At 45.0% G+C, this 25,952-nt stretch overlaps 1 protein-coding gene across 1 annotated transcript in view; it reads right to left on the reverse strand.

Annotated features, from left to right (window-relative positions):
- The window catches only part of LOC139230923 (acid-sensing ion channel 5-like), a 146,358-nt gene that overhangs the window by 47,296 nt on the left and 73,110 nt on the right, over positions 1-25,952 (reverse strand). The window contains exons 4-7 of the mRNA XM_070862480.1: positions 24,852-25,001; positions 16,891-17,038; positions 13,857-13,913; positions 10,186-10,354 (exon numbers count right to left, since the gene is read on the reverse strand). Coding sequence (XP_070718581.1) covers positions 10,186-10,354; positions 13,857-13,913; positions 16,891-17,038; positions 24,852-25,001 — 524 coding nt within the window. The remainder of the gene's footprint in view (positions 1-10,185; positions 10,355-13,856; positions 13,914-16,890; positions 17,039-24,851; positions 25,002-25,952) is intronic.

The raw sequence follows: 25,952 nt of genomic DNA on the forward strand, positions 1-25,952 counted from the left end.
TAAAGGTACAGCAGTTATCATGGGTGACTTTAATCTACATATTGATTGGGCTAACCTAACTGGTAGCAATGCGGTGAAGGAGGATTTCCTGGAGTGTATTAGGGATGGTTTTCTAGACCAATATGTCGAGGAACCAACTAGAGAGCTGGCCATCCTAGACTGGGTGATGTGTAATGAGAAGAGACTAATTAGCAATCTTGTTGTGCGAGGCCCCTTGGGGAAGAGTGACCATAATATGGTAGAATTCCTTATTAAGATGGAGAGTGACACAGTTAATTCGGAAACTAGGGTCCTGAACTTAAGGAAAGGTAACTTCGACGGTATGAGGGGTGAATTGGCTAGAATAGACTGGCAAATGATACTTAAAGGGTTAATGGCGGATAAGCAATGGCAAACATTTAAAAATCACATGGATGAACTTCAGCAATTGTACATCCCTGTCTGGAGTAAAAATACAACGGAGAAGGTGACTCAACCGTGGCTAAGAAGGGAAATTAAGGATAGTGTTAAAACCAAGGAAGAGGCATATAAATTGGTTAGAAAAAGCACAAACCTGAGGACTGGGAGAAATTTAGAATTCAACAGAGGAGGACTAAGGGTTTAATTAAGAGGGGGAAAATAGAGTACGAGAGGAAGCTTGCAGGGAACATAAAAACTGACTGCAAAAGCTTCTATAAATATGTGAAGAGAAAAAGATTAGTGAAGACAAATGTAGGCCCCTTGCAGTCGGATTCAGGTGAATTTATAATGGGGAACAAAGAAATGGCAGACCAATTGAACAAATACTTCGTTTCTGTCTTCACGATGGAAGACACAAATAACCTTCCGAATGTACAAGGGGACAATGAGTCGAGTGAGAAGGAGGAACTGAAGGATATCCTTATTAGGCAGGAAATTGTGTTAGGGAAATTGATGGGATTGAAGGCCGATAAATCCCTGGGGCCTGGTAGTCTGCATCCCAGAGTACTTAAGGAAGTGGCCCTAGAAATAGTGGATGCATTGGTGATCATTTTCCAACATTCTATCGACTCTGGATCAGTTCCTATGGACTGGAGAATAGCTAATGTAACACCACTTTAAAAAAAAAGGAGGGAGAGAGAAAATAGGTAATTATAGACCAGTTAGCCTGACATCAGTAGTGGGGAAAATGTTGGAATAAATCATTAAGGATGAAATAGCAGCGCATTTGGAAAGCAGTGACAGGATCGGTCCAAGTCAGCATGGATTTATCAAAGGGAAATCATGCTTGACGAATCTTCTGGAATTTTTTGTGGATGTAACTAGCAGAGTGGACAAAAGAGAACCAGTGGATGTGGTGTATTTGGTATTTCAAAAGGCTTTTGACAAGGTCCTGCCCAAGAGATTGGTGTGCAAAATTAAAGCACATGGTATTGCGGATAATGTACTGACGTGGATAGAGAACTGGTTGACAGACAGGAAGCAGAGAGTCGGGATAAACGGATCCTTTTCAGAATGGCAGGCAGTGACTAGTGGAGTGCCGTAGGGCTCAGTGCTGGGACCCCAGCTCTTTATAATATACATTAATGATTTGGATGAAGGAATTGAGTGTAATATCTCCAAGTTTGCAGATGACACTAAACTGGGTGGTGGTGTGAGCTGTGAGGGGGACGCTAAGAGGCTGCAGGGTGACTTGGACAGGTTAGGTGAGTGGGCAAATACATAGCAGATGCAGTATAATGTGAATAAATGTGAGGTTTTCCATTTTGGGGTCAAAAACATGAAGGCAGAATATTATCTGAATTGTGGCAGATTAGGAAAAGGGAAGGTGCAACGAGACCTGGGTGTCATGGTTCATCAGTCATTGAAAGTTGGCATGCAGGTACAACAGGCGGTGAAGAAGCCAAATGGTATGTTGGCCTTCATAGCTAGGGGATTTGAGTTTAGGAGCAGGGAGGTCTTACTGCAGTTGTACAGGGCCTTAGTGAGGGCTCAACTGGAATATTGTGTTCAGTTTTGGTCTCCTAATCTGAGGAAGGACATTCTTGCTATTGAGGGAGTGCAGCAAAGGTTCACCAGACTAATTCCAGGGATGGCTGGACTGTCATATGAGGAGAGACTGGATCAACTGGGCCTTTATTCACTGGAGTTTAGAAGAATGAGAGGGGATCTCATAGAAACATAAGATTCTGATGGGACTGGCAAGGTTAGATGCAGGAAGAATGTTCCCGATGTTGGGGAAGTCCAGAGCTAGGGGACATAGTCTTAGGATAAGGGGTAAGCCATTTAGGACTGAGATGAGGAGAAACTTCTTCACTCAGAGAGTTGTTAACCTGTGGAATTCCCTGCCGCAGATAGTTGTTGATGCCAGTTCATTGGATATATTCAAGAGGGAGTTAGATATGGACTTTACGGCTAAGGGGATCAAGGGGTATGGAGAGAAAGCAGGAAAGGGTTACTGAGGAATGATCAGCCATGATCTTATTGAATGGCGGTGCAGGCTCGAAGGCCCAAATGGCCTACTCCTCCACCTATTTTCTATGTTTCTATGTTTCTATGTGAGCCATTTTAGTATATATGTTGCTACTGCCCCTTTTATCCCATGGGCTGCAATTTTGCTAACAAGCCTATTAAGTGATACTTTATCAAATGTCCATATACACAATATCAACTGCACTGCCCTCATCCACAATCTCGTTAAAAACTCAATCAAGTTAGTCAAACATGATTTTTCCTGAACAAATCCATGCTGGTTCGCCTTTATTATTCCATACTTATCCAAATGATACGTCCTTACTATACGGTATAAATGCACACGAGGCCCATGCTTGAGAGAAAGTCAGTCTGTGACCTGTCCTTTATTCCATAGCACTCAAGTGATGAAGGTGGGTGGAGCTTCCCCTTTTATACCTGAAGGTCCAGGTTAGGAGTGTCTCCCAAAAGTTCACCACCTAGTGGTCATTGTTCTCACAGTGTACAACTTGTTAGTTTAAACATGGGTTACAATGCTGGTTGAATACATGACATCACCTTCCCCCCCCCCCCAAAGTCTTATTGGGATCACAGGTTAAGTCTCTCTGGTAGTTTACGCTCTCTTGTAGAGCGCCTGAGTTGGGGCTCTGGTTGTTGGGCGCTAGCCTGAGTGTCTGCTCTTTGCGGCGCCTCAGGCCTGTCCAAACTGCCCACAGTGACTGGGCTCTCCTTCTTTTGGTTCCGGTGTTCGGTCACCTGTGGTGGAGTGAATTCTATATCGTGTTCTTCCTCTGCTTCTTCTATGGGGTTGCTGAACCTCCTTTTTGTTTGATCCACGTGTTTGTGGCAGATTTGTCGATTGGTAAGTTTAACTACCAGAATCCTATTCCCCTCTTTTGCAATCACGGTACCTGCGAGCCATTTGGGCCCTGCAGCGTAGTTGAGGACAAAGTCAGGGTCATTTAGATCAATACATCGCGCCCTCGCATTCCTGTCATGGTAGTCACATTGTGACCGGCGCCTGCTCTCGACAATTTCTTTCATGGTGGGAGGTATAAGGGATAACCTGGTTTTGAACGTCCTTTTCATTAGCAGCTCTGCGGGTGGAACCCCTGTGAGTGAGTGTGGTCAGGATCTGTAGGCCAACAGGAAGCATGATAAGCGGGTTTGTAGGGAACTCCCTTGGATTCTGAGCATCCCCTGTTTGATTATTTGCATTGCTCGTTCTGCCTGGCCGTTTGAGGCCTGCTAGAACGGTGCCGTTCTGACATGGTTAATTCCATTGCCTGTCATGAAATCCTGGAATTTAGTGCTTATGAAGCACGGGCCATTGTCGCTGACCAAGATATCCGGTAGACCGCGGGCGGCTAACATTGCCCGTAGACTTTCCACCGTGGCAGAGGATGTGCTTGAATATAAAATGTCACACTCAATCCATTTGGAGTAGGCGTCTACTAAAACCAAAAACATTTTCCCCATGAAAGGACCTGCGTAGTCCACATGGATGCGTGACCAAGGCTTGGCGGTCCAGGACCAGGGGCAAAAGGGGTCTTCCCTGGGCGCATTGCCCAGCTGGGCACATGTGTTGCACCTGCCAACATAAAGTTCCAGATCTGCGTCTATCCCTGGCCACCAAACGTGTGACCTGGCAATTGCCTTCATCATGACAATGCGCAGGTGCTCATTCTGGAGTTCTCTGATGAACACCTCTCTACCCATCTGGGGCATGACTACACGGTTTCCCCACAGTAGGCAATCGGCTTGAATCAACAGTTCATCCCTGCGCCTGTGAAATGTTTTAAATTCCTCAGGGCATGCACTGTACGTGGCTGCCCAGTCCCCATTCAGGACACATTTCTTGACTAAAGACAATAGCGGGTCTGTATTTGTCCAGACTTTGATCTGACGGGCTGTGACGGGTGAGCCTTCGCTTCCGAAAGCTTCAACAGCCATGACCATCTCAGCAGCATGCTCGGTAGCCCCCTCAGTGGTGGCTAGTGGGAGCCTGCTGAGTGCATCGGTGTAGTTTTCGGTGCCCGGTCTGTGCCGAATTGTATAGTCATATGCGGCTAATCTGAGTGCCCACCTCTGTATGCGGGCCGATGCGTTTGCATTTATGGTCTTGTTGTCAGCCAAAAGGGACGTTAGGGGTTTATGATATGTCCCCAGCTCAAATTTCCTGCCAAACAGGTACTGATGCATTTTCTTTACCGCATATACACATGCTAGCGCCTCCTTTTCTACCAGCCCACACCTCCTTTCTGTCTGGGAAAGACTTCTGGAGGCATATGCTACCGGCTGTAACTGACCCTTGGCATTAACATGCTGCAACACACACCCAACACCATAGGACGACGCATCACATGTTAAAACTAGTTTCTTACACGGGTCATATAACGTTAACAGATTGTCGGAGCATACAAATTGTGTGCTCTATCAAAAGCCCTTTCCTGGCTGTCCCCCCAGACCCATTCGTGACCTTTATGTAGGAGCACATGTAGCAGCTCTAGCAGCATGCTCAATTTGGGAAGAAAGTTACCAAAATAGTTCAGGAGCCCCAGGAACGAACGCAGTTCCGTCGTGTTACGGGTTCTGGTTACTCTCTGGATCGCTTCCATCTTGGACGCAGTAGGGCTGATCCCGTCTGCTGCTATCCTCATCCCCCGGAATTCTACCTCTGGAGCTAGGAAGACGCACTTCGCCTTTTTCAGTCGCAGCCCTACCCGGTCCAGTCTGCATAACACCTCCTCCAGGTTGTGGAAGTGTTCTTCAGTATCGCAACCCGCGATGAGGATGTCGTATTGAAAAACCACCATTCCTGGAATCGACTTGAGGAGGCTTTCCATATTTCGTTGGAAGATCGCGGCGGCCGAGCGAATCCCGAACGGACATCTGTTGTACTCAAACAACCCCTTGAGTGTCATGATGGTGGTCAGCTTCTTCGACTCACTCGCCAGCTCCTGGGTCATGTAAGCTGAGGTCAGGTCCAATTTTGAAAAAAGTTTGCCACCGGATAGCTCTCGGTAGCGGGTACTGGTCTTGGAGTGACACCCGATTGATGGTGGCCTTTTAATCATCACATATCCTGACCAAACCATCCGCCTTGTTAGCGGCACAATCGGGCTCGCCCAGTCACTGAATTCGACTGGTGAGATGATGCCTTCCCTCAGCAGGCGGTCCAATTCGCCTTCTATCTTTTCACGCATCACGTACGCACTGCTCTGGCCTTGTGGTGTACTGGCCTGGCGTCCGGGTTTATGTGAATCACTACCTTGGCCCCCATGAAAGTGCCAATGCTGGGTTGAAACAGTGAGTCAAATTTGTCCATGATCTGTGAGTATGATACTCGCTCCACAGAAGAAATTGCATTGACATCGCCCATTTCCAGTTCATGACAGCAAGCCAACTCCTCCCCAGCAGTGCGGGACCATATCCCAGGACAATCCAGAGTGGCAACCTGTTCTCCGAATCTTTGTGGGTCACGACTACCGTGGCGCTGCCTAGCACCGGAATGATCTCCTTTGTGTAAGTCTGTAGCTGTGCGTCAATCGGCGATAATTTTGGCCTCCTGGCCTTGGATGCCCACAACCTTTCGAACTGTTTGATACTCATCAGGGACTGGCTGGCCCCCATGTCTAGCTCCATTGATACTGGGATGCCATTGAGGAGCACTTTTATCGTTATCGGTGGCATCCTGGTATATGAACTGTATATGTGCTCCACATGAACTCGCTGAACTTCAGCTTCCAGCGATTTCCCCCAGCGTTCATTTCTGCAATTGCTGTAGGTATTTTACTCATCTCTGCAAATTCTGGCTGAGTGTGTGTCTCCACGCCTCCAACATGAGCTGCTGTTGGAAACAAAAGGTTCCTTGCCAGTCGATCGTCTCTGGCTGCCTCTGTGACTGTCCTGAAGTGCGCTATTACCAGGTGTTGATGGCCCCAATACTGACCGCATTGTCCCTTGCAATGGTGTGAATCGCCGTCAGCTAGCCATTGTCTCTGTCGAACTCCCCCTCTGGGCTGGACTACATGTTGGGGCATGCCCAATTGCCCTTGTCTGCCTGGAGAACTGCGTGCTGCTTTAACAATGTTGATTCTCTGTCCCAACCATTCCTTAACACAGTACCTCTTGTCTGTTCTGCTAGTGGCCATGCTCGCGTGGTTTAAATCCCAGTTGCTCGTCGCCATTGATACGTCCTTACTATACAGTATAAATGCACACGAGGCTCATGCTTGAGAGAAGGTCAGTCTGTGACCTGTCCTTTATTCCATAGCACTGAAGTGATGAAGGTGGGTGGAGCTTCCCCTTTTATACCTGAAGGTCCAGGTTAGGAGTGTCTCCCAAAAGTTCACCACCTAGTGGTCATTGTTCTCACAATGTACAACTTGTCAGTTTATACATGGGTTACAATGCTGGTTGAATACATGACAAAATAGCTGTTAATTTTCTTTGGGATTATTGTTTCGAAAAGCTTCTCCACCAACAATGTTAAACTGACTGGCCTGTGAGTAAGGGTGTAATATTTGCAGTGCTCCAGTCCTCTGGCATCAAAGGTGAACTGAAAGTTTGTGGTCAGCACCTCTGCAATTTCTAGCCTTATTTCCCTCAGCAACCTAGGATGCACACCATCCAGACTGGGTGAGTTATCCACTTTAAGTACTGACAACCTTTCTAGTTCCTCTTTATCTATTTTTATCTTATCCTGACAGCCTCCTCATTTACCATAGTTTTGGCAAAGTCCTTTTCCTTTGTAAGCACCGATGCAAAGTAGTCAAAGTAGCTCAGATCTATTGGTGGAAGAAGAAGGCTTGGCTATGGAAGACATACGCTCCATTAGTAATCCTAGCTGTTGGCTAGAAAGCAGCTTTACTGAAGGAAAATATAGGAAAAGGTCATCTGCTTGCCTTCTTGGCAAGTCCTGCCGAATCTGTGTGGGAAGGAAAGGGAAATACATAGGGGCATGACAATCTGTGGCAACATGCTAGTAAAGGATCCCCTTGGAATGAGTAAACATAGCATAATTGAATTTCAAATTCAGATGAAGAGCGAGAAAGTTGGATCTCTAACCAGCGTACTAAGCTTAAATAAAGAAGACTATGAAGGTATGAGGGCAGAGTTGGCTAAAGTGGACTGGGAAACTAGATTATGGTTGATGAACAGCGGTGTACATTTAAGGAGATATTTCACAACTCTCAAGAAAAAGTGAGGAGGAAAGGGTGTAAAAGAAAAGATAGCCATCCGTGGTTAACTAAAGAAATAAAGGACGGTATCCAATTAAAAACAAGGGCATACAAAGTGGCCAAAACTAATGGGTGGACAGAAGATTGGGAAGCTTTTAAAAGCCAGCAAAGAATTACTCAAAAAATGATTAAGAAAGGCAAGATAGACTTTGAAAGTAAACTCGCACAAAATATAAAAACTGATAGCAAGAGTTTCTATAGGTATATAAAAAGGAAAGAGTGGCTAAATAAATGTTGGTCCTTTAGAGGGTGAGACCGGGGAATTAGTAATGGGGAACATGGAGATGGCAGAAATTCTGACAAATATTTTGTATCAATCTTTACGGTAGAGAATACTAATAATATTCCAACAGTGGATAGTCAAGGAGCTATAGCGGGGGAGAGGGGGAGGAACTTAACACAATCACAATCACTAAGGAGGTGGTACTCAGTAAGATAATGGAACTAAAGGCAGATAAATCCACTGGACCTGATGGTTTGCAGCATAGGGCTGTAAATCTGTGGAATTTGCTGCCTCAGAGAGCTGTGGAAGCTGAGATATTGAATAAATTTAAGACAGAAATAGACAGTTTCTTCAACGATAAAGGGTTATGGGCAGCGGGCAGGGAAGTGGAGCTGAGTCCATGATCAGATCAGCCATGATCTTATTGAATGGCGGAGCAGGCTCGAGGGGCCGTATGGCCTACTCCTGCTCCTATTTCTAATGTTCTTATGTATAACATTCCACTAATAAACTAATGTTTAATAATGCATGGATTAATACTGTTTGGCTTGATGAGCTTGAAAAATCAGCAAAGAGATATTTGTGCTGAGGAACTGAACATTTTTCTATTTCAGGCACTCAGTGTTAGCATCAGGTTCTTCCAGGTTGGTGCACATCAGTTAACCACAGAGTAAAGCTTCCCCGACTCTACATCAGCAAATTGTTCTAAATGCAATCTCGGAAATTACTCCCTACTGCAGTAGTGTAAATTTCTATTTCACATATCAGCCATTCTTTAGTCTATTGAACACGATTGTGAAATAGCTGCAAATTAAGGGTAGTTCTGAGCTGTAGAACTAGGTTGAGAATTTTTAATCTTGTTTTATGTAGAATCATTGTAGGCAGCAAATGGAGGAGAAGCTTTATCTGATCAATCTGATCTGGATTTCAATCCAGGTCGACCACCCAATCTCCTATAGGCTGATACTTTTTTCATGAAGTACCAAAAATCATTAGTTATTTCAGTACTGTTCTGAGTTAGTCAGTCAATCTCACCTGAGGTGACAATGAGAGTGGCTTAAAATAGCTTTTATGGTACCAGACTAGCAGGGAGAAGGGGTCTGGCCCTGATTATTAAGTGATCCCCGACATAAAACAATTCTGTATATAAAAATGTGGTGGAGCAATCTAAATGAAAATAGTTGTTCTTTTCTAGCTGACATATTTAGGGCACAATGGGGCAGGATGAATAATTATTTCTCTTAATTTGGGTTATAATCGGGCTGTGTGATATTAGTAACTAACACATTCTAATGAAATTCCTCTGTCCACTATTTTAACAAAACCTGTTTAGAATGTATACTTGGAACAGCCCAGCCCAAGTTCTGACGGACTTTGCAATTTTGACTTCAGAAGCCAGAGGATAGATCTCCCCAAAAGACAACACGTGCCAGCTGAAGTCACTTACCCCAGCGCAAGTGCATCCCTCCCCCAGCCAAAGTCCTTTATACCAGCAAAGTCCCTTACCCCCCGCCCCGCCATAGATTGGGCATTGTGTGCGGATTGTTAACAGGTTTATTCGGTACAAAGTGAATAGTCTCTCTCTCTCTCTCTCTCTTCCCCCCCCGCCCCGCCGCCCATCCCCGGGCTGTCTCGGTCTCTCTCTGTGTCTGTCTGTCTGTCTGCCTTTGAGGATCAGGAGGCCCGGTCGGCAGTCACACGGAGGCTCGCGGAACGTGGTCGGACAGATTGCAGGGTCCAACTTCTGGTTCCGGGTGGGAGACATCGGGGACGCAGGCACAGAAGGACCGAAAAAGGACAGTACAAATAGTCATATCATAAACCACGTGAACGTAAAAGATCCCATGGCACGATATGAACGAAGAGCAGTGGAGTTATCGCTGGTATCCTGACCAATATTTATTCCTCAATCAACATAACAAAACAGATTATCTGGTCATTATCACATAGCTCTTGTGGGAGCTTGCAAATTGGCTGCTGCATTTCCTACAGTAGAAGAGTAACTGCACATCAGAAGTGATTGTGAAGCGCTATGGGATTCCTGAGGTCATGAATGGCACTATATAAGTGCAAGTCTTGTCTTTCTGTATTTCAAGCCGAAAGATAGGTAGACCGCGGGCTAAATTTTCCCAATGGTTGCACGATTTCAGGCAGTGTCCCTGCAATATTCTGATAGGCCATCTGCTGTGCGGCAGACAGTACGGGCGGCACAGGGTCTCACAAAATTCCCTCCTACAAATATAAACATCTGTAGCTTTACTCTGATTATCAACAGGCAACATTACTCACCTGATGTACTGTTTGCTTTTCTGAAATTCATCAGACAGAAACTGCAACCCTCTGTGACTTGGAAAAGTAGAGTAAGAGACTGTGGTGGAGTACTTGGTATCTTCACATGGAACTGGACAGTTGAAGCTGTGTGCACCTGCTTTACAAAGTCCCTCTTTCTCTATGTAATCTTGGATATAAAACAGATAAGAAAACTATTTCTATTTTTAATCAGTAGTTGACAATATTCATACCACAAAATCCATGGTACTATATAAATGCAAGCCTTTCTCCTCTATCTTGATGCATGAAATGTAATATGTGGGGGAAGATGAGGGGTGGTGGGTGAGTGGGAAGGAGTAGAATTGGGGGAGGGAGGGGAGGGAGAGTAGGGAGAATAGGGGTGTGAGGGTGGACAGTGGAAGGGGGATGATTGTGGGCAGCAGAAATGTTGTGGGGCAACATTGCTGGCAGTGATGGCCTCGACGATCTGGTCCCACATCCTTCTTTCCGGAGGACCTTCTGGCTCCCTGTGGGTAGAGGACTTCTCTTTCAGTGTTGACCAATGCACAAAGATTCATATAAGATTCTAAGGTAGATGCTAAGAGGTTGTTTCCCCTGGCTGGAGAGTCTAGAACTATAGGGCATAGTCTCGGGATAAGGGCTCGCCCATTTAAGACTGAGATGAGGAGAAATTTCTTCACTCAGAGACTTGTGAATCTCTACACCAAAGGGCTGTGGATGCTGAGTACTTGAGTATATTCAAGGCTGAGATAGATAGATTTTTGGACTTTTCGGGGAAGCAATGGATATGGGGATTGGATAGGAAAGTGGCATTGAGGTCAAAGATCAGCCAAATTCTTATTGAATGGTGGAGCAGGTTCGAAGGGCAATATGGCCTGCTCCTCCTCCTAATTCCTATGGTCTTAAAGCTGGAGTGCTGTATGTGAGACCCTTGTTGCCCTTTCCCTGATTGTTGAGCCATTTGTGTTAATGCTAAAGCACTTTTACCATTTATTTACATGCACAAGGCAGTTCAGCTTTAAATTTTGGAATTATTTTAATTTGTTTTTCAGAAGGCCGTTTAGCTCAAAGGGCTAGAAACTGACTATTTTGAAATGATTTTTATTTTTTTATTTAGAAAGGCAGTTTCCCAGTAAGGGTTCGATACTGTTTTCTAAAATGACAGGCTAGCTTTAAGACAATGCTGGTGTGCTACGGCGACGCTACATTGGGCCTCCTGCTGGATGCACTGCCTGAAACAGCGTGCTTCATGGTAGGTTCTGCAATCCGATCACTTAAATCATCATGCAGCACCAAAATAACTACTGCCTGTGCTCTTTTTACAGACGTGAGTTAACTGTGCCCCGCGGTGGCTCCACACGTTTTCCTCCATTATCGGATTTCTACGCCATGTTTGCCGAGGTGTAACAAAGTAAAATCCTATGTGGCCACTTGATGCAGAGATTTTCAGACTGATATATTGATTTGTGGAAAAACATTTACATTTTTGCAAGCTATTTGTAATTGGTAGATGAAAATATTTGTTTTTAATTTGTTCACGAGATGTGGGCATTGCTGGAAAAAGGCCAGCATTTATTGCACATCCCTAAAGCTGGTGGTGAGCCACCTTCTTGGTGAAGGTACTCAAAAAGAGATGTTGGATAGGGAGTTCAAGGATTTTGAACCAGCGACGATGAAGGAAAGGTGATATATTTTCAAGTCAGAATGGTGTCTAACTTGAAGGGGAAATTCGAAGTGGTGGAGATCCCATGCTCCTGCTGCCCTTGTCCTTCTAGGTGGTAGAGGTCGCAGGTTTAGGGAGTGATGTCGAAGAAGCCTTGGTGAGTTGCTGCAGCTCATCTGGTAGATGGTACGCACTGCCGCCACGGTGCACCGGTGGTGGAGGGAGTGAACGTTTAAGGTGGTGGAGGGGGTGCCAATTAAGTGGACCACTTTGTCCTGGATGGTGTCGAGCTTCTTGAGTGTTGTTGGAGCTGCACTCATCCAGGCAACTGGAGAGCATTCCATCACACTCCTGATTTGTGCCTTGTGGGTGGTGCGGACGCTTTGGTGGGTCAGGGGCTGAGTCGCTCGCCACAGAATACCCAGCCTCTGATCTGCTCTTCTTTTTTTTTTAAGTGGTTGATCCAGTTAAGTTTTTGGTCGATGGTGACCCCCTGGATGTTGATGGTGGGGAATTTGATGATGGCGATGCCTGTGAATATCAAGGGGTGATGATTAGACCCACTCTTTTTGGAGGTAGGCATTGCCTGGATCTTGTGTGGCACAAATGCTACTTGCCACTTATCAGCCCAAGGCTGAACGTTGTCCAGGTCTTATTGCAAACGGGCATGGACTGTTTCATTATCTGAGAGTTGTGAATGGCACTGAACACTGTGCAATCATCAGCAAACATCTCCCCTTCCACCTTATAATTGAGGGAAGGTCATTGATGAAGAAACTGAAAATGGTTGGGCCTGGTACACTGCCCTGAGGAACTCCTGCTGCGGTATCCTGGAATTGAGAGGAATTTTTTTGTTCACAGGATGTGGGCGTCGCTGCCAAGGACAGCATTTATTGCCCATCCCTAATTGCCCTTGAGTAGATGGGGGTGAGCCGCTGCCCTGAATCACTGCAGTCCTTATGGTGAAGGTACTCCCACAGAGCTGGATTTTGACCCAGCGACAATGAAGGAACGTCAGTATACTTCCATGTCAGGATGGTGTGTGACTTGGAGGGGAATGTGGAGGTGGTGGTTTTCCCTTGCACATGCTGCCCTTGTCCTTCTAGGTGGTACAGGTTTGAGAGGTGCTGCCGAAGAAGCCTTGGCGAGTTGCTGCAGTGCATCTTGTAGATGGTACACACTGCAGCCATGGTATGTCGGTGATGGATGGAGTAAATGTTTAAGACGGTGGATGGGGTGCCAATCAAACTGCTTTATCCTGGATAGTGTCGAGTTTCTTGAGTGTTGTTAGAGCTGCACTCATCCAGGCAAGTGGAGAGTATTCCATCACACTCCTGATTGGGCTCCAATAACCACAACCATCTTCATTTGTGCTAGATATGACTCCAGCCATTGGAGAGTTTTCCACCTGATTTCCATTGACTTCAATTTTACTAAGGCTCTATTTCTTTTACTATGTCCAGTGCCATGCACTCAGCCTTCTTCTTGATATCACGTGGAATGAATCGAATAGGCTGAAGACTGGCATCTGTGATAGTGGGGAGTTCAGCTCTGTCTATAGCCTGTTGCTTCTGCTGTTTAGCATTTAGCATGCATGTTATCCTGTGTTGTAGCTTCACCAGGTTAGCGCCTCATTTTTAGATATGCCTGGTGCTACTCCTGGCATGCACTCCTACTTGAACAAGGATTGTTCTCCTGGCTTGATGGCCCCTCTACACTCTCCCCCCTCACCATTGTGTCCCAATTTTTGTACCAAATCCCTAGATATTGGTGAGGTAGATTTTGCAGGGTTGCTTGGGCTGGGTATACCTTTGTCATGTCCAAATCCAATGCCTAGATCACTTTTTAGTCTGCTTTGTATTGCCATTAAAGAATTGTTTTTGTTATGTTTAGTAAAAAGAAATCAAATTGTACTGTCTTGGCTTAATTTACCACTCCTGTTAAGATACTGTAAACATAAAGAGAAGAAGATTATTTTTGATTGCAATCAAGGCATGATACTTACGCAGCATGGGATATGCACAGTTGTAATACTTTTGTGGTTCACATTCAGGCCCATTTCCTTGAAAAAAATGCATTTTAATAATGTTAAAGCTGTGGCATGCAATAACCACATAGTTCAAGTACCTGTTGTTGCCACAGAATCACTAAATCTACAGTGGTAAGGATTCTGATGCAGCATTAATAGTGTCCCCACATTTATTTATATGTGTGTATGTGTATATGTGTATATATACTTATACTCCTGTAAATATATATATATATCTTCACAGGAGAGTTTGACATCAAGCCACAATAGGAGAAATTAGAGCAGATGACCAAAAACTTAGTCAAATAGTAGGTTTTAAGGAACAAAGGAGGAAAGAGAGGGGTGGAGAGGTTTAGGCGGGGAATTCCAGAGCTTAGGGCCTAGGTAGCTGAAGGCATAGCCACCAATGGTTGAGCGATTATAATCAGGGATGCTTAAGAGGCCAGAATTAGAGGAGTGCAGATATCTCGGGAGATTGTGGGGCTGGAAGAGATTAGAGATAGGGATGGGCAAGGCCATGGAGGGATTTGAAAACAAGGATGAGAATTTTAAGATCGAGGCGTTACTTAACTGAGAGGCAATTTAGGTCAGTGAGCAGAGGAGTGATGAGTAAACAGGACTTGGTGTAAGTTAGGACATGGGTAGCTGAGTTTCAGATGACCTCAAGTTTACATTTGGTAGAACATGGGAGGTCATCCAGGAGTGCATTGTAATGATCAAGACTCGAGGTAACAAAGGCATGGAAGAGGGGTTTCAGTAGCAAATGAGCTGAAGTGGGAAGGCAACGGGCGATATTAGGCGGTCTTAGTTATGGTGCAGATATGTGGTCGGAAGTTCATTTTAAGGTCACGTATGACACCAAGGTTGCGAACAGTCTGGTTCAGCCTCAGACAAATGTTAGGGAGAGGGATGGAGTTTGTGGAAGGGACCAAAGACAATGGCTTCGACCTTTCCAATATTTCATTGGAGGAAATTTCTGCTCATCCAGTACTGGGAGTCGGACAAGCAGTCTGAAAATTTAGAGACAGTGGAGGGGTCTAGAGAAATGGTTATGAGGTAGGGCTGGGTGTCATCAGCATATACATGGAAACTGATGCTCTGTTTTCAGATGATGTCACTGAGGAGCAGAATGTAAATAACAAATAGGAGGGGGCCATATAGATCCTTGGGGGACACCAGAGGTAACAATGTGGGAGCAAAGAGAAACCATTTCAGGTAATTATCTGGCTACGATTAGATAGATAAGAATGGAACTCAGCAAGTGCAGTCCCACCTAGCTGGATGACAGTGGAAAGCCTTTGGAAGAGGGTGGAGTGGTCAACCATGTCAAAGGCTGCTGACAGGCTGAGAGGGACAAGGAGAGATAGTTTACCTTTGTCACAGTCATATAGGATGTCACTAGTGACTTTGATAAGAGCCATTTAATACTGTGGCAGGGGCTGAAAAATGATTGAAGGGATTCAAACATGGAGTTCCAGGAAAGAAGGGTTTTGGAAAGTAAAGGGTGGTTGGAGATGGGATGGTAGTTTGCAAGGATGGAGGGATCAATGGTTGTTTTTTTGAGGAGAGGGATGATGTTGCCATTTTTAAAGTAAAGGGGGACAGTACCTGAGAGACAGAACCGTTAACAATGTCAACTAACATGGCAGCCAGAGAAGAAAGTTGGGTGGTCAATAGTTTGGTAGGAATAGGGTCAAGGGAGCAGGAAGTGGTCTCATGGACAAGATAAGCTCAGAGAAGTCATGAGAGATTGGAGAGAAACTGGAAAAAGTTGTGAGGTTAGGGCTAGGGCAGGGGAGAACATTAGAGCCGGTGGGCTAGCGGAAGGAAGGGAAGTAGCAGAGGCAGCTGAATGGATGGTCTCAATCTTGGGGACAAAGAAATTCCATGAGTTCCTCATGTGTTGTTGAGGAGACAGGAGAGAGCGGTTTAAGAAGATGGTTAGCAGTAGAGAATAGTATTATTTAGAATGGTTTATCTTTGCATTCCAGAATTATTCTGGAATAGTGTGCAGTTTTGGCAGATGAGAGCAGGACCTGAATGCTTTAAGTGGTCCAGCCAGGTCTGGCGCTGAATGGCTAAACCAGTTGTCCACCATATCCATTCATGTCTGCATCCCTCGAAGATGAGGGCGTACCAGAGGGAACGGCCGGGGTGTGAGAGAGTAATGTTTTTAATAGGGACTAAAGCATCAAAGGTGGTGGTGAGGGTACAGTTGAGCAGATTGGAAGCTGCAGAAATGTCGTGGTGAATGAAGAGCCAAAGGCTGGACAGCTGGGATTTCATAAGTACAGTTGTAAGTGAATTCAAAGAGAGTTTTTTCCAGGGGCGGACACAGAAGGAAGTAGGGTTGGGTGGTACCATTCTGTCAATGCCATCATCTCTAACTCTGAGGTGGTACCACTGTGCCACATTCTTTAAAATATACAACCCAAAAATACCCTTTTACTTGGAAATCGTTGATTGAAGTGCAGGAGTTTGCAATGAAGTTACAGGTGTTTTTCTTTTTCTTTTAATGCTGAATTCAACATCTAGGGAATGGATGACCATTATACTTTAGTATGCCTTAGTGCTCAATCTTAATTCTTTGGTGCAGATGTAAAAACAAAGTCATTTGATATACACTATCTGTGTTCCAGCAGAGAGGAATAAAATGTTTATCTTTTGTGTCATAGCAAATAGAACGGTGGTTAGAGTCATTGTTAGCCTCAACACAAATAATAGTGCAAACAATTTAGTCCTGACCTTTACCCTTTATTCATCGGTCCTGTTCCCTGTTTGATAAGAAAGTACATACATGACCATATTGTTATTGATGCCTATTCTGACCCCGAGCAGTTTCCAAAAATAATTAAAAAAATTATTGGAATATTATGTGATATTAATAGAAATGTGACTGACGAATTAAGAAAGCCATTAATATACATGGAAACTTCCCAAACTAACCATATTCAGTAAAGGCAGCAATTGATTTGGATAAGAGAACACGGGGGGTGAAATGATTACTAACCTGGCAGCAGAAAGGGTATGCAGCCACAGTGTTCTTTTATATGCTTTGACTTACACTCTTGTAAACAGCCGTAAGTTGTATAAGTGTCATGATATTCCAGCTGTATATTGGGATTACATTCGCCCCATGGATACTCCTGGTTTACAGTCTGCAAGAAAAGAAACATGAAAACAGAAAGGCTTTTCCAATCAAATGTTGATCCAGGATATACATATTCAGTTGCAGCTCAAAGTGACAGAGGCTTGGGAAACTATTAACTTTAAAGTGTTAAATACTTATCAGTGAAACTTTTTAGCTGGGAAATTTTGGATGATCACAAACAATGCATCCATTATCTCCACAGCCACCTCTTTTCGAACCCTAGGATATCGGTAATCAGGTCCAGGAGATTTGTCAGCTTTCAGTTCCTCAAGAACTTTTTCTCTACAAATCTTAATTGCTTTAAATTCCTCATTCTCATTAGCCCCTTGGTTCCCCACTATTTTTGGTAATGCTTTTGTGTCTTCTACTGTGAAGACAGATACAAAATAATTGTTTAAAGTCTCTGCTATTTCCTTATTCCCCATTATAATTTCTCCTGTATCAGCCTCTAAGGGACCAATGCTTACATTTGCTGCTACTCTTCCTTTTTTTGCATACTTGTAGAAGCTCTTACAATCTGTTTTTATATTTCTTGCTAAATTACTTTCATTCTATTTTCTCCCTTTTTTAAAACAATTTTGTGGTCGTTCTTTGGTGGTTTCTAAAGCTCTCCCAATCCTTAAGCTTACTACTATTCTTCACAACATTATAAGCTCTCTTCTTTTAATCTAATACTATTCTTAATGTCTTTAGTTAGCTATGGTGGATCACTTTTTTCCTGTGGGTTGATTATTTCTCAATAGAATATATATTTGTTGAGAATTTGGGAATATTTCTTTAAATGTTTGCCACTGCTTATCTACCGTTATACCTTTTAATCTAATTTCCCAGGCTGCCTTCGCCAACTCACCCCTCATGCCTATATAACAGACTCTAGTTTTTAATTTGAGTATTTCACTCTCAAACCCAATGTGAAATTCTAACATATTATGATCACTCTTCCCCAGAGGATACTTTACTGTGAGATTACTAATTAACCCTGTCACATTGTGCTCATTCGGTAGCATAGTGATTATGTTACTGGATTGTAATCCCGAGACATGTGTTCAAATCCCACCATGGCAGCTAGGGGGATTTAAGTTCAGCTAATTAAATAAATCTGGAATCAAAAGCTAGTATCAGCAATGGTGACCATGAAACTGACCGGATTGTCATAAAAACCCAACTGGTTCACTAATGTCCTTGTTAGGGAAGGAAATCTATCATCCTTACCTGGTCTGGCCTATATGTGACTCTAGACCCATAATGTGGTTGACTCTCAACTGTCCTCTGACATGGTGGTTTACCACCACCCTCTTAAGGGCAATTAGGGATGGACAATAAATGCTGGCCTTGCCAGCGACGACCATAATCCCAGGAACTAATACAAAAAAAAATTACACAATACAAGATCTAAAATAGCCTGTTACCTGGTTGGTTCCATGACGTATTGTTCTAGGAAACTGTCCAGAATGCATTCCCTGAACTCGCCCTCCAGACTACCTTCACCAATTTGATTTGTCCAGTCTATTTGAAGATGAAGTACCCCACAATTATTGAATTACCTTTGTGACAAGCTCCTATTATTTGTTAATTAATCCTTTATCCAATGGTATAGCTACTATTAGTGGGCTTATAAATTATTCCCACCAATGTTTTCTGCTCCTAGTTATTTCTTATCACCACCCATACTGATTCTATTTCCTGATCTTCCTTTCTCACTACTGTCCTTATGTCATCCTTTATTATCAGGGATACCCCGCCTTATTCCTCCTACCAAAGCATACCATCTCACACTTATCTATATTGAAATTAATTTGGAATTTCCATACCTATCCTGCAAGCTTATTAGTGTCATCTTATATTTTGCCGCAATCTTCCTCACTATTAATTATACTTTGCAATTTTGGTTTAATCTGGAAATGCTGATATTGTTCTTCCGATTCCCAATTCTAAATCATTTATGAAAATGGTGAACAATAGTGGTCTCAATGATCCCTGTGGAATACCACTTCTCACCTACCGCTAGTCAGAGTAACTACCTTTAACCCCTAATCTCTCTTTTCTGTTTTGTAACCAGTTTGCTAACCTGCCATTTGTTCCCTGACTGTGGTCCTTGTATTGGACTGTTCAGCCACCTAAGGACTCATTTTAAGAGTGGAAGCAAGTCTTCCTCGATTCCGAGGAATTGCCTATGATGATGATGCTACATGCTCTGCCCTCAGTCATGAGTCTACTATAGCTTATTAAAGGCCTTTTGAAAGTCTATGGGTGTGAAATTCAATTGGTTATCGCCTCCCATTAGTGCCCAGGAGTGGTGGTAAAGTGTCGCTCGTGGCTTAACGCCAGTCCGCCTCAATTTTAGCAGCGCCCGCAAAATTTTGTTCACTTTTACTGGCAGCACCAACAGTTAGTGCCTCACCCTCTAGCACCAGAGAGTTCATGGTGTCAGTATACATGCAATGCCCTGTTAGCACCCCGGACGCAAAATTCAGTTTGTGCGCCTCATTACTGCCAGCCGTTGAACAAGCCAGAGAAAGCAGGTGGTCCCAGCTTCTTTGGATGATGCCAGGAGGGTATTTAAAGGGATGAGCAACCGGATTGCTCAGAGATCACAGCGAGTGCTAAGTTTTCACATCGCACAATGTGTAATGGATTGCTGAGGCAGATATTGTTTTGCAATTTACACTTACCTAGCGATTTGAAGAAGTGCATTTTGATGGGTGCAGCGCTAGCACGTCACCTTTGCAACTTCCAAGCAATTGGTAGGCGGCGTCTACAGAGAAGGGACATTGGGAATGTGGGGCCATGAATGAGAAGCTCTATACACATCGAGACAGGAAGCCTTACCCCGCCCTGGGTTTATCATACGTAAACATGTCTGAGGAGCAGTGCGTTAGAAGGATAGAAGGTTAGAATCAGTTTGGGTGGAAATAAGAAATAATAAGGGGAGGAAGTCACAGGTGGGTGTAGTCTATAGGGCCCCCATCAGTAGCTAAAAGTTGGACGGAGCTATCCAGGGAGCACATCCACTCTGTGAATGCCTGCTATCCTGGCAGCGCACAAGATGCTTCCATCTTGCGGGAGAGCACTGTGCCACGACTCTTCGAGCCACCACATGAAGGTTGGGGCTGGCTGTTCAGTGCCAAAGGCTATGCTCTAACCACCTGGCTCCACAACCCAAACACCCCTGCTGAGCATCGGTACAAGAGCCATGACGTCAATCAGAACCTCATAGAACAGATCATTGGGTTGCTGAAGCAGCGTTTCCGCTGCCTTGATCGCTCTGGAGGGAGCCTTCAGTACTCCGCTGATCAAGCCTCACTCTTCATTGTTGTTTGCTGTATGCTGCACAACCTGACCATCATGAGGGCTCAGGCATTGCCACTAGGGATTGCAGCTCTACCTCTGCAGGAGGAAGAGGAAGAGAATAATGATGATGCACAGCATGGCGAAGCAGATGAGGAGGAGAATCAGCAGCCACAGAGGAGGCACTCTGCCAATGCTACCGCTGCAAGGGCTGCATATCAGCACCTCATCCGCCATCGATTCCGCTGAATCAACCAACAGATGTCGACTAGGCCTCATAGTTACATCGCTATGTGCTCGGCTCAGGGCACAACTCCGTGAAATTCTCAATTAATACACATGACGGCAATGCAAACGGTCAAATAAACATTTTATTATCTGTAACCAGAGTGTGCCCTCAAGCAGCACATCAATAACCCATCACCAGCAACTATTAAAGAATGTAACAAATGCCCCTTGAAACAGCATAACAAACAATCAACTTCATGAATATATGTACAAATGCTGCTCTCATCTGAAATGCAAGACCAGCTCCCTTGAAGCATGTTATGCCAAAACCCTTCCACAAATAACAGGTGTCAAACATCACCCATGAAATATGTACAATTATATTTACAAGATGTGGATATCTGACCATGGTGGGAAACACCTTAGTGAAAATTACTGACAGACTTGCCAGACATTCCCTTCCCCCCCTCCCCCCGACCCCTGCCCCATACCTACTGCTCCTCCTCAATGTGGTTGCAGTGCCTGCAACAAGGCTGCTTGAAGACTGCTGTGTCTGTGAGGCAGAGACTGCAGATGGCCTAGCATGACTCCTTGGACCAGCTCTGGACTGCACCACCTCTGCATGGGCAGCAGCAGCCTCTGATGGGTGGGCTGCAGATCGCGGCGGGTGAAAAGGCGGAGTGGTAGTGGTGGGCACGGGAATGCTGTCATTGATGATAACACCTTCCATTTCCATCAACACACTCCCGGGGCAGAGCCTCAGCATCCAGAGCAATCTGCTGCAGCACAGATTGCTGGCCTGCTTCAGCACCGTAAGTTCCCTGTTGGACTGTGGGGAATCCAGAGACAATGGCAGCAGTCAGTGCTTGCTTGGCATCAATCTGAGTCTGCATGAGAGCAGATTGAGTCTGCATGAGAGCAGACTGATTCTGAAATGTAGCAGACTGAGAATTGATGCCACCAACCAGGGACTGTATCACATCACAAAGACCTTGCATGACTTCGGCCTGTGCTGTAATAGCTGATGCCATGTCAGCCATGGCACGCACCATCACCTCTGGGTCACCATGGCTGCTCGTCGACTCCAACATCCATTGGTAAGTGCCAAGGATGGGCTCGATCGGCTGCTGAGAGGCATGAGCAATGTCTGAGGCGGCCTCCCCCAACCTCACAGCAAATGCATCCATGCTCTGTAGGACCCTTGCCAATGCACCCATAAGCTCGCGGTGCATCCCCTTAGACTCTGTTGCCGTACCATCAAAATCCAGGTCCACATCTGAGTCATGCTCAGCAGAACTTGGGCGCCGGCTCACCCTCCTGGGAGCTGGCCCCTGAGCTTCCCTTCGCTCTTGGCATTGCTGCAGACCACTGGGTCCAGGAACATCAGGCTCCTCAAAGCCCACAAAGATCGGATCATTCACCGAGGTGGTGTCCCCTCTGTCTGCAGAAGCTGGATCCTACTGGACTGACCCACAACTGTCATGTCCTTCCTCCTCATCTTCCCCCTTCGTTGGAGGTGGACAGCTCACGGACAGACTACTGCGCTTCTGGCTCATTATCTGTAAGCACAAAGCGACAGTGTGGTTTAACTGCAGGGGAGGGGGAAGGAAGGGATCAAGGATGTGACATACAACAGTTACATGTAATGTGGGAAAGGCATGTGGTTTCAGGGGTAAATGGTCGCATAGAGGAGGGAAAGGGAATGAACATACCGTCACTGTCCCCAGGGGGCTCATCTTCCCCGACTACTACTGCACCCACTTGTGCGCCCATGAGGGCGGACACTTGCTCTTCCACCTCCATGAGGCTCCCCTCCTGGTCTGCATTTGGTCTCGCCTGTTGTGTGCAGGCTTCACCTGCAATAACAAACAGAAGAATGTCTGAGTAAGTGCGCAGCTAATCCTCTGCCAGATGTGCCTTGCATAGTTGAATAGCTGCAGATGTCTATTTCATTCAACAGCTGTGCAGAGTGGCTGTGTGAATGGTGGGATTTGAGGGCTATCATCTAAAATTAAGGGTAAGGCTAAAGTTTTCCAAATGCATGTAAAGAGTGAAAAGGTAGTAAGAGGAGGGGTGGGGCTGAGTAGGGACCAAGAAGGAGAGCGACACATCGAGGCCCAGGATATGGCTGATAAACTGAGGCAGAACTTTCCAGCAATGAAGAGCATGGGCTGGTACACCTAGTGAAGGAGCAGGTACTGCACAGACCGTGTGAGACAGTGAGCTTCACATTATGACTTTGTAAGGTTAATGGAAAGGGTACTCAGCCTGACGACCCGAGTGAGGTCGTTCAACTTCTTGAAACATTGTGTCACAGTTCTGGGCACCGTGCTTCTTGCTGACACATGCTAAGCCACCTCCCTCCACAGATGTCTAAAGACTCTTGGTGGCCTCTTGCCACTCTCTGGCTGCAGGACATCCCTTTGCCTCTCCGCAGTCTCTATTAAAGCCTCCAGGGTCGTGTTTGAAAAGCAGTGGGCATGCTGCCAAATTCCACCCTCAGCCATGTTGCTGCTTTGACCAGACTGCAATAGTGAGACAGCACCTGCGCAGAAGAAGCGACTGGTGCCGGAATGTCTAACGACCATCGCCTCATCCACATTCGCTCTGGGAAGATAGCGCAATGATGTTTGGCTTCACTGCCCACTGAGAACTGTGCAATGCCTGATTAGCTGTACACCAGCCCTCTGGCACTGTTCCCTATCCTATTGATCTTTTATTTATATATCCTCGTGACTTTGCTATCTTTTCCTGAGATTCTTTGAGTGTGTTTGGATACAATCCATCTGGACCTGGCATTTAATCCTCTCTAAAAGATGTCTAATTTGGCACACAACAACACCAAGTGGGTATGAACAGGAGGAAAGCTGTCATCGATCCATTAGAAGAGGCAGCCATAGAAACTGTGAGCAGGGGACACATCGGGAGCACAGCCATGGGTGAGGTTGGAGGATACGCATCATTGGGTGTTTGGCCATCTTAATAACTTTTACTCCTCAATGAAATCACTCTCGCACACATTCTGCATGATAAGGTGGTGTTGCTTTGAGCTGCCACTCCAACAACACTCAAGAAGCTTGAAACCATCCAGGACAAAGCAGCCCGCTTGATTGGTACACCATCCACCACCTTAAACATTCACTTCCTCCACCACTGGCCCACCGTGGTTGCAGTGTGTACCATCTACAAGAGGCACTGCAGCAACTCGTCAAGTCTTCTTCAGCAACACCTCCCAAATCCACAGCCTCTGCCACCTAGAAGGACAAGGGCAGTAGGCGCATGGGAACATCATGATCTGCAATTTTCCCTCCAAGTTACACACCATCTTGACATGGAAATATATCACCATTCCTTCATCGTCGCTGGATCAAAATCCTGAAACTCCCTGTCCAACAGTGCTGTGGGGGTACCTTCACCACAAGGACTGCAGCAGTTCAAGAAGGCAACTCACCGCCACCTTCTCGAGGGCAATTAGGGATGGTCAATAAATGCTGGCCTTTCCCAGCGATGCCCACATCCCAGGAACAAATTATTAAAAAATCTAACTCTGCTTTCCCTTGCCAGTAACTGCTTACTCTTGTCCCTCTCTTCTAGGGCCAGCAGAAGTAGAAGTCCCAGTTGGATCAGAGGAAGAGGAGTAAATCTCTCCTGTTACTGAACCATAATCTTACAGGCACCAGCTCAGAAATTGTCACCTCGCTGAGTTTAGAGAGTCAGCTAAAAAGGTCCGCACTGGAAGATTCAAGTAGTACAAGTGTGGAGGAGAAAGAACAGAGGGATAGAATAAGTCAGGGAACCACCTTATTAGAGGTCAGCTTGTAACCTGGCCCTGCTGCAGAGGATACAGATGCTGGCTTCAAGGGCCCAGCCTATAAAGAAGAGTGCATTGGACTGCCTGCTTGAGCAAAATGTTGGAGAGCATGGAATCCAGCTCCAATTGTGTTGGGTATACCAGGAGGTCACAGACATGTTGCAATCAACCACAGAGCACTTGGTCAGCTCTATGGACACTGCAGCACTGAAATAATGAGTAAAGTCAAATTGAATTTCTCCAATATCCTTATTTTCTATCTACCAACCACCAGACTCCCATGCAAAATTCATCTACCAACATAAAGGTGCTCAATAAACTGTCGCTCACATTCAGAAGACTGTAAAATGGAATACTGGTCAATTATTCTCACAGTAATACCAACGACATTAGTAGCAAAACTAGAAGCTGGTTTGTCAATCTGTTGGAAAAAGCTCAAAGCATGATATGTTGTTGTTTTACAATTTGTTTTGGGTATTATTTTCCTATTTACCTTCAATTGGCGTATTGCAGCATGGGCATGCATCCCAACTCCTGTCAACAAGCCCATTGCCTTAACTTGTGGTGGTTCTTTAGGTGAATGGATGACAAAGTAAATTCCAGCATCGACAAAGCCAAGGGAAGGATTATCTGTCATCTCTGGCTACAAATGAAAAAAAACATGAACAGCATTTGGTCGAATAAGAATGTTGATGTTAAGGCTTGTTAAAGTGAATATTATTTCTCAACAATACCTTGTCTTAATGTTTTAAAAAAATTAACTTTCAAAATATCATGATTACAAACATTACATTAGATTGCCAATAAAGTTTGCTATTCCTCAATTGACTCAATTTAGCATCTTGTTTTCAAGATAGTTTATCAAGATGATGGGCTTTCTTCAATTACCTAACTAAAAGAATAGATTTTGAAACTTCCCCAATGGCAAAAGGTTTATCCAGTCACTAGCTGAGCTATTCACAGTAGGAAGATCCCAAATTTGATCCCTGTTTTATGCTGAATTAGCAGATCTCAACTGGGCAGCAATTGGACAACCTGAATTCACCTCAGCACCCACAGTTCCTGCTCCCAACTGCTAATCAGAGATCCCAGCTAGATATGTGCTTAGATGTGGACATGCAGTGAGGACAGATTGTTCTTGGATTTGTTATTTCCCTGTCCTACCCGAGTTGACTGCTGTTACTCATTGTCAAGGCTCACAATGAATAATGGCCAACTCATTGAGGTAATAAAAAATGTACATTCAATCATGGCGGAGCCCAGCACACAAGTGCAAAAAACAAAGCTGAAGCATTTGCAGCCATCTTCAGCCAGAAGTACCAAGTGGATGATCCATCTTGGCCTCCTGTTGAGGTCCCCACCATCACAGAAGCCAGTCCTCAGCCAATTCCATTCACTCCACATGATATCAAGAAATGGTTGAGCAAACTGGATACAGCAAAGGCTATGGGCCCTGACAACATCCTGGCTGTCATGTTGAAGATCTGTGCTACAGAACTAGCTGTGCTTCTAGCCAAGCTGTTCCAGTACAGCTATAACACTGTCATCTACCTGACAATGTAGAAAACTGCCCAGGTATGTCCTGTCCACAAAA

Source organism: Pristiophorus japonicus, chromosome 2, assembly GCF_044704955.1.
Source record: "Pristiophorus japonicus isolate sPriJap1 chromosome 2, sPriJap1.hap1, whole genome shotgun sequence".
Lineage (NCBI taxonomy): Eukaryota > Metazoa > Chordata > Chondrichthyes > Pristiophoridae > Pristiophorus > Pristiophorus japonicus.